The sequence below is a fragment of the Sciurus vulgaris genome (genome assembly GCF_902686455.1).
Source record: "Sciurus vulgaris genome assembly, chromosome: 6".
NCBI lineage: Eukaryota > Metazoa > Chordata > Mammalia > Rodentia > Sciuridae > Sciurus > Sciurus vulgaris.
This window is the reverse complement of record NC_136466.1, coordinates 112,210,208-112,227,980: the sequence shown is the minus strand read 5'-3', so window position 1 is coordinate 112,227,980 and position 17,773 is coordinate 112,210,208. Positions and strand designations below refer to the sequence as shown.

Genomic DNA, 17,773 nt, shown 5'->3' with positions numbered 1-17,773 from the left:
TTGTGGTTGAAAACGTAGGCAGATACATTTGTTTTGTGAAATGGATTTTAGATATGAGGTGTCTGTGAGTGTTGGGTTTATTGTTTGTTAGAATTTATTACTGCAATATTTTGGATAGAATTCTTGTGCCAGTTGAGTTTTACTTATGCAAAGTTATAATGAGCTTTCTGAATTTATTTCTCTTTAAGTTCTGATGAGAAAAGTCAGAATTTTTCTTATTCATGGGTCTTAGTAAGAGATGAATGCTTGCCAAGAACCTGTTTTGTTCCAAGTTGTTTTGTTTGCTTGCAGACTGCCACTGGAGACACCATTGTCTCATCCAAATCTAGTGCATTAGCTGCAGCTCATCAAGCCAAGTGGGAGGGAGAAAAGAAGCATAAACAAAACAGAGATGCAGAGAGACTTCTGTTGGCTGGAGTAGAGATTCCAGAACCTGTTTTCTTCTGTACAATAGAACCCCCATCAGTGGCTAAGCAACCAGGTACAGATAGTCTTGGTATATCAATTAACTAGTGTTCTAATGACTTACGTAAAATAGTTACAGTATACCCTAAGGAAATTTCTTATGTGATTCAGTTAAATTTTATTTGTCCTTCATTGGTAAGCATTTCTTGTGGTTGGTCTAGTTTTTACTTTTAAGATGTTTTGATTTTTATAAACTCCTGTATTTTTTTTTTCTTGGCCATTTTTTTCTTTTCATATTCTTCCTTACTCTTGCTCTTGTGCTATCTACGGTATTTCAAATAACTGACCTTATACTTGCCCTTCTAGATTAGATAGTAACTGATTCATGATGAATTTCTTGTGTATAAAAATGCTGTTTTATCTTAGTTTCTAGTCAATCTTTAGAACTCAGGGAAGATATTAATATATATATGTGTGTGTGTGTGTGTATATATACACTATGGATAATATTATTTGGACTTTTGAGAGTTATGCCCTTTTTTAGCAAATTAGCTCAAAATTCTTCAGTGGTTTCTTATTATTTATCACACAAACTCTTTAGTGTGAAATATAAAGCTCACAACTCTACCTCTATCATTTCCAATTACATTTGGTTACACATAACAAGAAAAACCCCATTAACAGTTGTTTTAATAAGACCAAAGTTTATTTTTCTCTCTTGTGAAAGATGTGGTAGTCCCGGGATTAGAGGATGGCTCCACAAAATCCCTAGGCGCCCAGACTGCAATTGTTCTGTTCTGCTCTCTGCATCCTATGCAGAGATGGTGGTTGCTGGAGCCACGGGTATCATCATGGAGCTTCTGACAGCAGAAAAGAGTAAGAGAGGAACAGGCCAAACCCATTTTCCTCTTAAGATTTCTTGTATGTCATCGGTCAACACTGATTGCAAAGGAGATTGGTAAAAGCAGTCTGAAGTAGGGAGTCACAGCATGGAGTGGAAGGCTACTAGCAGTCTCTGCCACAAGCCTTCTTACCTGATCTCACTTCCTGAAACTTCTCCTTTTGTACCTTTTTTTCCTCACTCAAGCAAAAAAATAAAAATAGAGTGAATGCTCATGTTTTATGCTTCTCTGGAAAAGTAGATTTGATTTCCTGAAGATGCTATGTTCTTTTTGCATTTCGGTGTCTTTTCACTTTTTTTTTCTTTTTGGTGGTACTGGGGATTGAACCCAGGGATGCTCTACCACTGAGCCACATCCCCAGCTCTTTTTATTTTCATTTTTTCCTTTCGAAATTTTCTTTAAAATAATTTTGAGTAAAAATAATCGCAAGTCAGTTTGTAGGAAAAAAAATAGAAATATTAGGAAGCCGGGTGTGGTGATACTTGCCCTTAATCCCAGAGACTCAGAAGGCTGAGGCAAGAGGGTCTTGAGTTCAAAGCCAGCCTCAGCAACTTAGTGAGGTACTAAGCAACTCACTAAGACCCTGTCTCTAAATAAAATTCAAAAAAGGATTAGGGATGTGACTCAGTGCTTAAGTGCCCCTGAGTTCATTACCTGGTACAAAAAAAAAATACATATGTGTGTGTGTGTGCGTGTGTGTGTGTGTGTATAGTGTGTATTGTTGAAGTTCGTAAACACTGCATGATCCCATTTCTTAATCTTTATAGGTTCATTTAAAATCGACTGAGATCATCATGGATGCGGAGAGCAGAATGGTGTTTACTGGAGGCTGGGCGAGGGTGGAGCAGGGGGAGTTGTTTGTTGATCAAGGGTATAGAATTTCAGTTAGAATAATAAATTCAAGAGATCCATGGCATAGCATAGTGACTGATTAATTACAATATATTGTTACTAATATACAGTTAGAATAGTAAATTCAAGAGATCCATGGCATAGCATAGAGACTGATTAATAACAATATATTGTTACTAATATACAGTTAGAATAGTAAATTCAAGAGATCATAGCATAGCATAGTGACTGATTAATAACAATATATTATTACTAATATACAGTGAGAATAATAAATTCAAGAGATCCACGGTATAACATAGTGACTGATTAATAACAATATATTGTATACATGAAAATTCCAGCCCTTTTTATTTTTGTTTATTTTTATTTATTTTTGGGGGGTGTACCAGGGATTAAACTCAGGGTATGCGACCACTGAGCCACATCCCCAGCCCTATTTTGTTTAGAAACAGGGTCTCACTGAGTTGCTTAGTGCCTCGCTTTTTGCTGAGGCAGGCTTTGAACTCGCAATCCTCTTGCTTCAGCCTCCAAGTCACTGGGATTACAGGCGTGTGCCACTGTGCCCAGCAGCCCTTTATATTCTGAGACAGGGTCCTCCTGCATCAGCCTTCTGAGTTGCTGCAATTACAGGCACATGCCATTCTCACATTAGGATGATAACCTTTGAATGTATCTACCTATAAAATGTTTACTCTTTCTCTAGGTCTTAAATCAAGTTTCGCTTCTTTATCAGGCTCTTAGTGAATTGCTGTTTTAGACTGAGGATAGACCTTCTAGTTTTTTTTTCCCCTTGGATTTGTAGAATATAGAAAAATAAATACTTTTTCCCCTTATCTTCTGGAGAATTCAGTGGGAAAAGAAAGAGAAAACCCTGAGCCATGAAGGGGGTCCAATTCCTCACCACTCAGGTGTAATTCACATGAAAGAAATCTAAGTGCAGATGTGAGAAAGCCCCAAGTACCGAAGGAAACTGGGTCTTTCGTTGTGCAGGTGGTGAACAAGACAGGTACAGCAGCAGCAGCAGCAGCTTTCCTGGCACCTTAAAATGCCCTCAGGTCAGGTAGGTGTAGTTTTGACTCTGGTGGAGAAGGATTACGTGCTGAAGGTTTCTGCAACTTTTTCATAGAAGTGGGCCAAACTGGTTATTTCAGGAGTTACTAGTTATTTAAGGACTGGGTTGTCTGAAGAAGGTAACTTATGAATTCTTTTAAATACATATGAAAGTAATTTCAAATTTCAGATGTAGTGTGAGGACCAGATTGCAGTTTCAGTTGCTCCAGCCTGTTTTACATCTAAGAACTCAAACCTTTAATTGCTTTAGGAGAAATAGTTTGATGTCCAAAGAAGGTCTTATCAATGGGCATTAGCTGGGAAGTCCTACTCCTTGCGTGGAGGGGACTTCCTGGGACTCCCTAACTTAGACTTTGTTTTAAGCAGATCTACATGTTCCTTTTTCTGTGCTTCTTTTGCGTTTTCTCCGTAGTCCTATTGTAGTGCTCAGCACCCTTTGTAATAATGCCGTGTTTTTACCACAGTAAGTCCTCTGGAGGATAAGTCTTTATAACTATTTTTGAATGAGTTTATTTTATAATGAAGTTTAAAACTATCTTTTCATTCCTCAAGCCAGAGTTATACATAGTTACTGAGTATCTTTAGGTACTTAAAATATTATCTAGAATAATGCTTCTTAATCTTGAATGTGCATACACATCTCTTGGGGCTCTTATTAAAATGTAGATTCTGACTCAATAGGTCTAGAAGTTCAGTCTACATTTTCCTCACACTCTAAGTGATGCCAGTGTTGCTAGTCCTTGGGTTCTACTTTGCAGTGTCGTGGGTCTAGAACAGCATTTTCTAGTAGAAATTAACATGATGGGGCTGGGGTTGTAGCTCAGCAGTAGAGCGCTTGCCTAGCATGTGTGAGGCACTGGGTTTGATCCTCGGCACCACAAAAAAAATAAATATATAAATTAGAGGTATTGTGTCCATCTACAACTAAAAATTAAAAATATAAATTAACATGGTCCACATATGTAATTCAAAATTTCTTACAGCTACACAAAAAAATGATTTTAATAATATGTTTCACTTAATACAGTACATCAAAATACAGATTGAGCATCCCTAATCTGAGAATCCAAAATACTGTGAAATCTAACTATTTCTGATTCCAAGTACTTTAGATAAGGGATACTCAACCTGTATTTTTATCATTTTAAATGTTGGCGAGGATGTCGGGGAAAAGGTACACTCATACGTTGCTGCTAGGAATGCAAATTGGTGCAAACATTATGGAAAGCAGTATGGAGGTAACTCAGAAAACTTGGAATGGAACCCCCATTTGACCCAGCTATCCTACTTCTCTGTTTATACCCAAAGAGCTTAAAATCAGTATATTACATGTAGTGACACAACTACATCAAAGTTTATAGCAGGTCAACTCAATAGCTAAACTATGGAATCAACCTAGGTGTCCTTCAACACATGAATGGATAAAGAAAATGTGAGATATATATATCTATATAAGATGGAATATTACTCAGCATTAAAGAAAAATGAAATTCTGGCATTTACTGGTAAATGGATGGCATTGGAGAATATCATGCTAAGTGAAATAAGTCAATCCCCAAAAACCAAAGACCAGATGTTTTCTCTGATATGTGGATGCTAATTCACAATAAGGTGTGTGGGAGGATGCTAGGGAAGAATAGAGTTACTTTAGAGTAGGTAGAGGGGAGTGAAGGGAGGGGAAGGAATATGGGGGTAGGAAGGATAGCAAAACACATTATTACCTCATGTACATGTATGACTGCATGACCAATGTGTCCTATAATATGTACAATCAGAAAAATGAGAAATTATACTCCATTTATGTTATGATTTATCAAAATGCATAAATGCATTCTACTGTCATGTATAACTAATTAGAACAAACAAAAAATTAATAAAAAATTGATATTTTACATTCTTTTTTCATATTAAGATTTTGTAAACTGGTGTGCATTTTACATTTATTATAGCATCCATCAATTCACACTAATAATACCTACAAATGGCTAATGATTATCGTTCCTACAATACAGGTCTAGAAGGACTGCTTTATATACCTAAGAACACTTTGAATGTTACTGATAGATGAACTCATGAATTTGTAGCTCAGTTTTTTTTGTCTCTGCTACCCTTTATATCTTCAGAAATAAAGAAAATAAAGTTCTTTTATAAAGAGGAAGTATAAGTTGTATTATTGGTTGTATTAAAATATCACTTTATATTAGATGGCATTTTTAATACCATTTTTGGTACATTCTCATTTCTCCTATGGTTATGATAAGTCATCATGGAATGATCATATCAGTATCTGCTTATTCATGATATAATTTTGTCTTTTTTTTGTTAGCTTCTTATTATTGCCACTCTTCTAAAGTCATTTTGCTTTTTTTGTCAGCTCCTAGATTGATCTTTGTAAAATATAATCAGATAATGTCAATTGTCCCCTTTAAGCTTCACAGTGTAAAGCCAAACTTCTTACCATGGCCTTTAAGACCTTTTGTGATATGATCCCTGCCACACATTTTCCTTTCACTGATGGTACTCTTCATTTTACTCACTTATCTTTGGCTACCAGCCTTCTTGCTGCTTTTTGCAACAGCAAATCATTCTTTGCACCACCATTCCCTCTATCCTGTAATTTTTTTTTTTTTTTTAAGTAAAGATTTTGCTTTTGTGTATCTTTACCTAAATTATCCTGGAAATGCCTTCCCAGATTACCCAGTGTCAAATAGCTTTCCATCACTATTATATCTCCTTGCTTTATTTTCTACAAAACATTTGTGGCAATTTGAAATATTCCTTGTTCAACTATTTTCCCCCTCTAGAACATATAGTAAGGGTCAAAAAAAATGCAATGCGAAAATAACAGTTGTTTATCCCCTAGATTTGGATCACGCATTGAAGTGTCTGCAGCGTGAAGATCCCAGTTTGAAAGTGAGGCTAGATCCTGACTCTGGACAAGTATGTATATTATCGTTTAACCCCACAAGTGCTTCCGTGAGTGTGCGTGTGCACATGTGCATGTGTGCATGTGACTGTGATGTTGATTGGTCTGTGCTCCTGAAAGAAAAAGCTTTTTTAAATTTGTAGTATAAATTTCTGATTATTTATGTTGACTCTCAAGCTGAATAAACAAATTCTCTTAATTCTCTCTATATAAACTATATTTTTTGACCTTCTGTAAAACAGCATTTTATGAATTTTGAGTAAAGTTCAACTTTTAAGGCAAAACCTTGAACCTCTTACACTAAGGCTTTTTTACTAGGAGGCCTGGAAGGTGCTTTAATGACACTAGCACATGTGAACTGAGTGAGAGTGTCAGATTCAGTCTAATAACTAGGGAGGACAGAGGCTTTCAAAGTAGGTGCTGATATGGCACCAAAAAGCAGGTGTTCCGAATTCATTAAGGAAAAGATTAAATAACTTTCTGCATCTCTCTTTAGGAGGGCAGGGCAAAGTTTATGTAAGATTTTAGAAAGAATTCCTTTAAAATATGATAAATTTGTCTTTGAAAAGAATATATTGATTTAGGCTAGAAAATATGGAACACTCATTTTCCCTCATGCCAGCTAAAAGAAGTGGCAATTTAAATTGGTCCTAAAGGCCATAATAACAGTAACTAAAAGAGAAAATTTTATTCAAAAAACATTTTATGTAAAAGATGGTAAATAAATTTTTAAGAATAGCAGATAATGTACAGTATATCAAGTCAAGAATTAAAGCCCCTCTTTCTGTCCCTTCATCCATTCTACACAGGTAATCACTGTGGAAACTTGGTGACTGTCCTTCCACACTCTCTTCCCAAGTATCTCTTCTATAACAGGGCTACATTATACAGCATGATATAATTTTTTCCAAATATATATGTATAAATTTATATTATTCACTCTGTATTCATACACAACTTGCTTTTTTCTAAGTAATTTACTTTTTAACTTTATGATAAAAAATAGCAATTATACACCAAGTAATTCTTTAAAAAAATCTTTTTTATTACAGTGTTATTATAATAAAAGAATACAAATTAGAACCAGCCAAAGGAAGAAGACACATAGGGCAAGTCTGGGAGGGTTCTAAATGCAAAGCATTCTTCATCCTTCATCCTCAGAGACATGTTGTCCTGCAGGCTGAGTATCACCAAAGAAGGACACTCATCCAAGCATTTTGTGTTCAGAATTTTTAATGGGACTTGATACATACTGCCTTTGTGGTTGACCTTTAGTCTTCAGGCCTCCCATAGTTTTGGGCTAATAATTTAGTCTCCCATTTTCTCTAAAGGTCAGAGTTGATAAGATGTGTTCATTCCAAAGTCCACATCATAAATCATTATTAGATTGTCTGGTGGGCAGAGCCATGAGATACTTCTGTAAGGTAGGACTTTCCACAGGCCACTTCCAGTAGCCAAGAGCAAAGGCCCAGATCCATCTCTGGGTATAGTACACAGACGGTGTATGAATAAGAGCAAATACATGCACCTTGCACTGTGCTCCTTCTTATACACAAAGACCTTCTTTTAAAATTTTTTTAATTTTTAATTTTTTTTATTTGTCCTAATTAGCTCTACATTGACATTGTGACACAGTGTACACAAATGGAGCACAACTTGTGTTCCTCTGGCTGTACATGGTGCAGTTATACTGGTAGTGTAGTCTATACATGTATATAGGGTAATAATGTCCATCTCATTCCACAGTCCTTCCCACCCCATGCCCCTCCCCGCTGCCCAATCCAAAGTTCCTTCATTCTTATCTACCCCCCCCCCCATTATGAATCAGCATGTGCTTATCAGAGAAAATATTTGGCCTTTGTTTTTTTGGGTTTGGCTTCTTTTGCTTAGCATGTTGTTCTCCAGCTTCATCTATTTACCTCCAAATGCTATAATTTCATTCTTCTTTAAGGCTGAGTAATATTCCATTGTGTATATATACCACATTTTCTTTACCCATTCATGTGTTGAAGGGCATCTAGGTTGGTTCCATAGTTTAGCTGTTGTGAGTTGAGCTGCTGTAGACATTGATATGGCTGCATCACTGTAGTATGCTGATTTTTAAGTCCTTTGGGTATAAACTGAGGAGTGGGATAGCTAGGTCAACTGGTTCCATTCCAAGTTCACAAAGATCTTTTTTTATGTATAACCTTCATTGTTGAAAAGAAATGATCACTTCATTGATTTTGATGCAAATTTGGCTGTTCTAACAAGGACCCAAAATAACATTGATTCAGAAAAGGTGAAAGTCAGTTTCTCTTTCACATGAAGGTTCAAATTATTTTAGAAGTTTTGACTGTTTACAAAACTGTAAGGTGCCTAGGATGGTTGGGAAATGTTTGGGGAGGAGGCTGTCTTCCCTGTTCACGTGGTATTGCCCTGAGCCACAGTTTCAACACAGATGCCTACTTCATTAATTGGAAGGAAGATTTTACCCTCCTCCTAAAGGCACAGTCCAGAAGTTATAAATATTATTTGCATTCATGATCCATTTGCTAGAGCTTAGCTTTGTCGTTGGGAAGGGCAGTTCTAGCTAGATGCAATTAACTCAGATTATAACTGAACTGTCACGGAAGGAGAGACTGGCCAGGTGATTTGATTTATTATTCTAGTCAGAAAAGTAAAAAACTGTTTTGATGTAGGAACCTGCCCCCCCAAAAGAAATTGCGAAGGAAACTAAGTGTATAATTAATGAAAAATTACTTAAATACATATTAATATCATATTTTATATAATATTTTAAATGTCCTTTTCCCCTTGTCATCCCAGACTATCCTGTGTGGTATGGGGGAATTACATATTGAGATTATTCATGACCGGATCAAGAGGGAATATGGCCTAGAGACCTATCTAGGGCCTCTCCAGGTGGCTTACCGAGAGACCATTCTAAATTCAGTTCGTGCCACAGGTAAAAAATAAAACATTTAGGACTTGATGTTTTTATTCTCTCCTCTGTCTTTCTGTTTAGTTGCTTAAAATAGGATTCATAGTCACTGTCTTCCAGTTTTAATATGTGTAGATCTTTTCATTTGTTTTAAGCAGAATGCCCCGTGTCACTGCCACAGATAACATCTACTGGATGAGCCGCTCGTCAAACAGATGTGCTGGTCAATGGTCATAGTGCCTTCTGATAAGGCAGTGAAATGGATAGCTTATCCCAGTTTTTACCACCAAACAAGTATAAGAATTTAAAGTCATTGTGTTGTTTTCCTCTATAAAGTGAAGGGAAAATGAATTCTACTTTAATAAATATGGAAATCCTATGCTGATAGCATTCTTGAGAAAGTATGGTTTTTATATTTTTATTCTGAAATGAGAGAGCTCATGGACATTCTACTTATAATTTCGATTTTGTTCCTTTAAGCAAAATAACAAAATAATGATTGCTACTCAACCCCACAACCCCAAGGGAAAACATAGGTTTGTGAAATAATTTAGAAAAAAGAGCTTCAGTATAACTAGGTACTTTTAAGTACCTCAATAGTTTATGAAGGCCAGGCATGGTGGTGCGCTCTTATAATCCCAGCTACTCAGGAGGTTGAGGGAAAGATCAGAAGTTCAAGGACAGCATCAACAATTTTGTGAGACTCTGTCTCACCATAAAAAATAAAAAGGGCTAAGGATATAGCTCAGTGCTAAAGCACCCTGAGTTCAATCCCTAGTTAAAAAAAAAAAAAAAAAATTCTTTTTTTTTGAAGTGTTTAGGTGATTACATTTCACTGAAGTTCAAGAAATTTAACAAGTAAAATACAGGAGCAAATGATACAAAAGTTCTGTTTTGGGACTATATATCTGGAACAAACAAAACTCTTTAGAATGTCTGACCTAGTGAGAATGTAACAAATTTCCAGTGATCAAAAAGGAAGAGGAAACAGATCTAGGAAAATAAGTGAGCATCCACAACCAGTAACTGTTCCGGAAGAATCTGTCATCATCTCTAACCCAGCACTGAAAGACCACATCCTCATGGAAAGAGTTAATTATGAAAAAATCTTCGCAACAAAAGTAGAGGGCAAGGAAACATGTCCAACTCCAAGGGTAGCTGCAAAATTTCTGAGAATTTGTAACTATAGGCTTCTGATACAGGTTTTTAGCCTAATTCATAGAACTAGTATGACCTGAAGAACTCTAAGAAGAATTTAGTGTTACGTGCTCATTGTTTGGTAGCATCCCAGGGAGCCTGGGAAAACAAACAAACAAAACAAAACTCTCCAGAGAAAAGTGTCTTCAGCCCAGGCCTCAAATTCCCACAGATAAAGGAATATAGACTCAGATTTTTTTTTTTTTTTTTTTTTTCCTAATCATGAAACTGAGAAAAGGCTCAATGAGCAAAAAAAGGCAGCAGAGATAACAAAACATCAGTCAGACCTGCCAAGACTTTAGACATTGGAATTTACAGTGGGAAATATAGAATTATTTTTTAGGACATAAAATAAGGGGTAGGAAGTATTAATAAGGAAGAGGGACTATCAAAAATAAGCAGGCAATGGAACATCATGACCTGGGAAAAAGAAATGTTCAAAAAACTAGTGGGAGCATATCACAAAGACATAGGACCATCTTCAAGAGGCTCCACTGCCAAATCTGGATTCATCAAATACCAAGGTAATTAAGTACAGTAATCATAGACCATTGAAAAAAATATGAATTCACAAATCCATACTGCTAACACACAGACGTACAGATAGGGAAAGAAGGGGGAGAGTTCTTCCTCATAGTGGAATGCCAAGCGCCTACCTTTTGGAGGCAGACACTTCCCAGGGAGGGCTGGGGTCAGAAAATAACCCTGATGTTCTACAAACATGTGACGCAAAAACAGCAAGCTGCAGAATACATGCAGTATAATAACAGATTCAGAACAGAGCAGACATAAATGATATTATTTAAGGACATGTGCATATGTGATAGAACTGCAGAAAACCATGGGAGTTATTGCATATGATGTGATAGTACTTGCTTCAGAAGGCTTCTAGGTACTGGTAATCTGTTTCTCCAGTAGTTTGAAGTTTGTGAATATTTATTTTTAGCCTGTGTGTACATTATTAAATATGAAATGTTTCCTAAGATAAAAGTATAAAAAGGAGTTATGAAAAACTTTTAAATTAATTTTTAATTGAAATCACTGTGTTACATGACCTTTCACATAAATACAGGATAGTTTTGTTTAATATTTGAGTTTGGTATCAGTTGTTGGTTGTTAAAAAATGAGAGCTGCTGTTTTTAGTTTTATAAAAAAAATTTTTACTCATTTTTTGGGGAAATCATAAATAATAAGTGCATAAAATATTGCTGAAAGAATATATGAAATTGAAGAGTTTGTGGGTGGGCAGTGTTAAAACCTTTTAGTTTTCATTGGCTAGCCTTTTGCATTCTTTAAATATTTTATCATTTGAGTGTTACTTTTTAAAAAAAAAATTTTTTTTTAGTTGTTAATGGACCTTTATTTCATTCATCTATTTATATGTGGTGCTGAGAATGGAGCCCAGTGCCTCACACATGCTAGGTAGGCACTCTACCACTGAGCCACAACCCCAGCCCGAGTGTTACTTTTTAATAAAAAGCTTATAATTTAAAGTATTTCCATCACAAAAGATATTTGAAAAGTTTTAAAGTATAATATTATGTGCCTCAACACATCTTCACACCAAAGCAGTACATCAGCAGGTGGTTCAGAGCAGGTTTTTAGCATTGGTAAACATGGAAGGAGAGGCTTTGTATTTACCCTGATTTTTTAAATAGTATTTATGGTATTTAGTACCATTATTAAGCTACTCCCATTTTCTCCCTTCCTTGGGACCTTGAGCTTGCTGATTGTTTTTCTGCCAATTATAAATAACATCTTAACACCTTTCCAGAACAAATCTCTTGAGGTACCGTGTTCAATTTGTTCTTAGATACCTTAGACAGAACTTTTGGAGACAAACGGCATCTTGTGACTGTAGAACTAGAGGCAAGGCCGACTGAAAAGCCATCTGTTATGCCAGTGATTGAGTATGGCGAAGCTGTCAGTGGAGACCTTTTGAAGGCCTTCCAAGAGGCCATCGAAAATGGAATTCACAGTGCATGTCTTCAAGGTAAGGTGCTTCAGTTTGGGTAAGCATATAGTATCCCACTTGACCATTTAGACATTCCTTTTTCTTTTTCTTTTTCTGTTTTCACTTTTTCTGGTGCTGGGGATGGACCCAGGGTCTTATACATGCTAAACACATAATATACCACTCAGCTATACCCCCAGCCTCCTTATCATTGTTTCTCTTAGATTATTTTATCTTTTTCTAACTTTACTAGTGTTTCTCTTTGCTCTTCTGCTCCTCCTCACTACATATTGAGCACTAATATAGTTTCCCCCCTGGCGTAGGACCGTTGCTTGGATCCCCCATTCAAGACGTGGCGATTACTTTGCATTCTATGGTGATTCATCCTGGTACCTCCACAACTATGGTTTCTGCCTGTGTCTCCAGATGTGTACAGAAGGTATAGACTATCCTAATGCTTTTGCTTTAAGGTGACTACTGATGTCGCAGGCAGCTGTGCTTGTGGAACCTGACCTGTTCTTCTTGCCTCCTGAGTCTTATAGTCAACAGGAGTTGCTATGGAGAATCTTTGGTTTCTTAATCACAAGTTTTTATTTGAAAGAGGATCTTAGAAATTACTAGTAACACAGATTGGAATTAAAATATCATCTTGATTTTTGGGAAAGAGACAAGTTTCCTTAAGTGGCATTCTGTGCTTTTCCATCCCAGATACAAGCCTTTAGAGGCAAATTTGTAGGTAAGTATGCATAGGGGACAGATCTGGGGTTAGTTTAGCCCTGAACCATAATCTAAAGGACACTGAAGATCTGATGTTGGTTCCTCAAATTTTGGAGTTCATGTTTATTCAAGTAAGATTGCTTTATTAAGAAATCAGAGAAGTCCTGCTTAATAACACATTTAGGGTGTCTTCTCAAAGCATCAAGCATGTGGTCTTGGTATGGTTATCTGGAATGTTGTCCTTGAGTGTCACAGACCCTCTGCGTCTTGCCTCAGTGACCCACCAGAGCTGGATCAACTCCTAGAACTGTGATGCACTGACTGCTGATCTCTGTGTTCTTTCTAAAAGTTGAGTGTTTTTCAGACCTCATTTTCTGTGGTTTTTTTTTTTTTTGTTTTGTTTTGTTTTTTGGTACCAGGGGTGCCACTGGGCCATATCCCCAGCCCTTTTTGTTTTTTATTTTGAGACAGGGTCTCGCTAAGTTGCTTAGGGCCTCTCCACGTTGCTGAGACTGGCTTTGAACTTGTGATCTTCTTGCCTCAGTTCCCAAGCTGCTGGGATTACAGATATACACCACTGTACCAGGTGCTCTGTAGTCTTATTTGAGTTCATAATTATAAACACCCCAAGTCCCTGATTTAAGAAGGCTGAACTTAAGTATTTTTTTCATGAGTTCAAGTGTGGGGTTTTTTTTAAATTTTTATTTTTTTTTGTTCTGGGCTCGAACTCAGGGCCTCATGCATGCTAATAAGCATGTGCTCTACCATTGAGAAATACCCCCAGACCCTAAATTCAAACTTCTTAAAAAGCTTTTGGATTTTAAAAAGAAAAAGCTATACTTAAAAAAGAAAGACTAAATTTTTTTTTTTTTTTTTAAGTAGGGATTGAACCTGTAGGTGCTTAACCACTGAGCTATATCCCCAGCCCTTTTTTAATATTTTATTTAGAGACAGGGTCTTACTAAGTTGTTCAGGGCCTTGCCAAATTGTGAAGGCTGACTCAGCCTCCCCAGCCACTGGGCTTACAGGTGTGCTACCTCGCCTGGCAAGACTAAATATTGTTCACTTAAGAGTGTAGTCAGAAATATCACTTGTGGTCATGATTATATTGTTGAGAGCATTTACCTTCAAGTAAATTTTAAAGTTCTTCTTAAATTGATACTGAAATAATGGTAATTCAAAAGATGGCATGTTTCTACATTAACCCAAACCCCATTATATTGACATTCAGAATATAATGTGCCTTTAAAAAAAAGTCCAAGTATTTCTGATTGACTAGCCTTTTTATAAGATTATACTAGAAAAATGAGAATTAACTTACGGGGCTTACATTTAGATGTTAATTTAATTCATTACTTTAGATGAAATATTCCTATGAAAATTTTCCTGCCTTGTTAATCTAGTAAAGCACGTCTCTGCTTATGAGAAGTTAATGGTGCTTCTTAGTTATTGAGCCATCGGTAGTGTGCTTATAGTTCATTGGGCATGAGGACACAAATAGGATGATTTCAATTTTTTCTCCACCTTAAGAGCTTGTAATTAAGTAAGGCAATTGAGTATAGCCAGATAGCCAGAGTATTAGAACAGGTTTAGTACCATAAAAGCTGAGGAGGAGAGTATTAGGGAGAATTCTTAGACCTTAGTGTCTAAGCTGTGATGATTTGGAAGGATTTGGACATGGAAGGGGACATTCCAGAGAGAGAGAAAAACATTCCTTTAGGTAATAGTAACAGATGAAGGCAGGGCTAGTGAAAAAAGTGTTGGAAAGTAAAATGGGGTCACTGTAGAGAAACCTTTAAATGCCTTATTAAGGACTTTTAACTCTGTTTTGAGAACAGTTTGAGATAATATGTTTGAAGATAGAATTATAATCAGTACAGAAGGGATCAGAATAGGGAAGAAATTATCTAGGACAGGAAGCAGATGAGGTGTGAATTAGAATAGCAGCAATAGGAATGGAAATGTTAACAGCTTACTGGGAAAAGGAAGTAAAAGATGCATGTCCAGTAGGAATGGAAACTGGTAATGTCATCAGCTGAAACAGGGACAAACTGGGCGTGGTGGCACATTCCTGTAATCCCAGTGGCTCAAGAGTCTGAGGAAGGAGGGTCACAAGTTCAAAGCCAGCCTCAGCAACTTAGTGAGCCCCTAAATAACTAAGACCCTGTCTCTAAGTAAAATACAAGAAAGGACTGGGGATGTGGCTATTTGGCTAAGTGCCCTTGGGTCTAATACCCTATATAAAAAAAAAAAAAAAAAAAAAAGAAAGAAAGAAAGAAGGGGAGGAAGAAAAGGAAAGGAAAGGAAAGGAAACGAGGAAGGAGGGAAGGGAGGGAGGAAGGAAGGAAGGAAGGGAGGGAGGAAGGAAAGCAGAGAAGTGTTTAGAAAATAAAATGAGATGCACTTGGGGCGTATGAGGAAGCTTCAGACACTATTGCAAAACTGGCCAATGGAGCAGACTGTGGTCTGGCTCAGGACTGGACCAGAGATTGTGCGCTAATATTTTATGGAAACTTTGCAGAAGGTGCTTTTTAAGTTCTGTGGTTAGGTAATACTGTTAAGGAAAAGACTCTGAAGAAGAAAGAGAACCGAGGAGAGTTCCATGGGCACAGAATGTCCCCTTTAGCTATAGAGTTCTGCTTTAGTTCTAATGTATTTCCTCTTTTTATCTTTTCCTGCTATATCGTTTTATCCTGAAGGACATTTTAATTTTCCATGTTTTTTTTTTCTTTATGTGCATGTTCTTGGCTTTTAAAGTCTTAATATTCTGAACAAAGTGTTATGCAAGAAAGGAATCGTTTTAAGTAGTTATATTTCTATTATCTTACTGTGTTAAACTTCTTCTCTTCTTTTAAAGAGCTCTCCTTTATTTGCCTCCTTGGTTGCCCTCTCTGGCATGTGGCTACTAGTATGTATATGTAAACATTGAAGCTCTTGATTTATAAAAGATGACCTCTATGGAGAGATTTAAAGCAGGCAGGTTTGCTAGAGCTGTATGAGTAGTATTTCCGTTTTTATGAATCTTCCTTTTTTCTTTAGCAGAAATTTGATTTCCAGTTTATGAAAGAGGGGTTAACAATCCTTAATTTCTTTAGGCTCTGAAGAAAGCTGACAAGCAAGTTTTAGAGCCCCTGATGAATCTTGAAGTTACAGTGGCTGGAGATTACCTCAGCCCTGTCTTGGCAGATCTGGCACAAAGGAGAGGGAACATTCAGGAAATCCAGACTCGCCAGGACAACAAAGTTGTTATTGGATTTGTTCCCTTAGCAGAACTTATGGTAAGTACTTTTAAAAATATATATAAATATATATATATGTATGTGTTTATACCAAGTAAAAAACAGGACTTTGATTTAGAGAATGCATGTTAAGTTTCAACCATAAGAAATGGATAGGACTTTAGAAAGAACCCCCTGAAGAGCTACAATCCTTGACGCCACCCCCGCCCCAACAGTTATCTAACTCTAGGGCCACAAAGGTTGAGATGTGCTCTACCAAAACGTGGCTCCTTGTTTTACTTTCCATGCATTTATTTCCTTCTGCCATTGGTTTAAAGCCAATATCATTCTTTCCTCTCTTCTGCTCTTAGGCACCTGAGTCCCAATAGAGCAGTAGAAATGGGAGTCACCTTTTTTTTTTTTTTAAGGTTTTATGGTTTTTTTTTTTTTTTATTGTTTCTTCTATTTAATTATACATGACAGCAGAATGCATTTTCATACGTTATACACAAGTGGAGTACAACTTTTCATTTCTCTAGTTGTACACCATGTAGAGACACCATTCTTGTAATCATACATGTATACAGGGTAATGTCTGTCTCATTCCACCATCTTTCCTACCCCCTTCTTTCCCCTCTACACAATCCAAAAGTTCCTCCATTCTTTCCTTATCCCTTGCCCCCAGCCCACCCTCACCCCTGTTATATAACAGTGTTCACTTATCAGAGAAACATTTGGCCTTTGGTTTTAGGGGGTTGGCTTATCTCACTTAGCATGGTATTCTCCAGCTCCATCCATTTACCTGCAAATGCCATTTTATCCTTCTTTATGACTGAATAATAGTCCATTGTATACGTATACCACAGTTTCTTTATCTATTCATCTATTGAAGGGCATCTAGGTTGGTTCCACAATCTAGCTATTATGAATTAAGCTGCTGCAAACATTGATGTGGCTGAGTCACTGTAGTATGCTGATTTTAAGTCCTTTGGGTATAGGCCAAGGAGTTGGATAGCTGGGTCAAATGGTGGTTCCATTAATGGAAGTCATCTTACCAAATACCAGATACAAAGAATGTATCTGCCACCTACCTACATGAGGCTAGATTTTTCTGTTCTCCACAGTATTTTTATATTCAATATTTTTCTGGAAAAATATGTCTGAAGAAAGTGCTATAGATAAACCTTATCAGCAACATGGTCAACTTTCACTTGTGTCAGAGATAATACAATAATAAATTATTTTGATTAGGGTTATTCAACTGTGCTTCGAACGCTTACGTCAGGCTCAGCTACTTTTGCCCTGGAATTATCTACTTATGAAGCCATGAGTCCTCAAGATCAACGTATACTGCTCACCCGGAGAAGTGGTTCATCCTAACTGTTTTAGGTCCTTGGAAAGAAGTTCAGTAAGACCAATTTTTATTTTATTTATTGGACAAATCACTGTTTCAGTACATTCAAAGAACTGGGACTGGAGTTGTCCATTCTAACTTGTATGAGAAATATACTTTGTTTATGGTAAATGTACCTGAAACATGTTTTTTCTCTATGAAGTTATATGAAGCTTGTTATTACAAGTTTATTCCTTTTGTTTAACTTCTCT

General features: G+C 36.7%; 1 protein-coding gene across 4 annotated transcripts in view; it reads left to right on the top strand.

The window, feature by feature from the left end:
• Window positions 1-17,747, top strand: part of GFM2 (GTP dependent ribosome recycling factor mitochondrial 2) — a 48,691-nt gene extending 30,944 nt beyond the window's left edge. For all 4 annotated transcript variants that reach the window (XM_079144082.1, XM_079144080.1, XM_079144079.1 and 1 more), the window contains 7 exons: window positions 292-481; window positions 6,097-6,173; window positions 8,968-9,106; window positions 12,093-12,272; window positions 12,557-12,672; window positions 16,046-16,228; window positions 17,420-17,747. In XM_079144082.1, coding sequence (XP_079000208.1) covers window positions 292-481; window positions 6,097-6,173; window positions 8,968-9,106; window positions 12,093-12,272; window positions 12,557-12,672; window positions 16,046-16,228; window positions 17,420-17,548 — 1,014 coding nt within the window. In that variant the 3' untranslated portion in view covers window positions 17,549-17,747. The remainder of the gene's footprint in view (window positions 1-291; window positions 482-6,096; window positions 6,174-8,967; window positions 9,107-12,092; window positions 12,273-12,556; window positions 12,673-16,045; window positions 16,229-17,419) is intronic.
• Window positions 17,748-17,773: the final 26 nt, after the last annotated feature.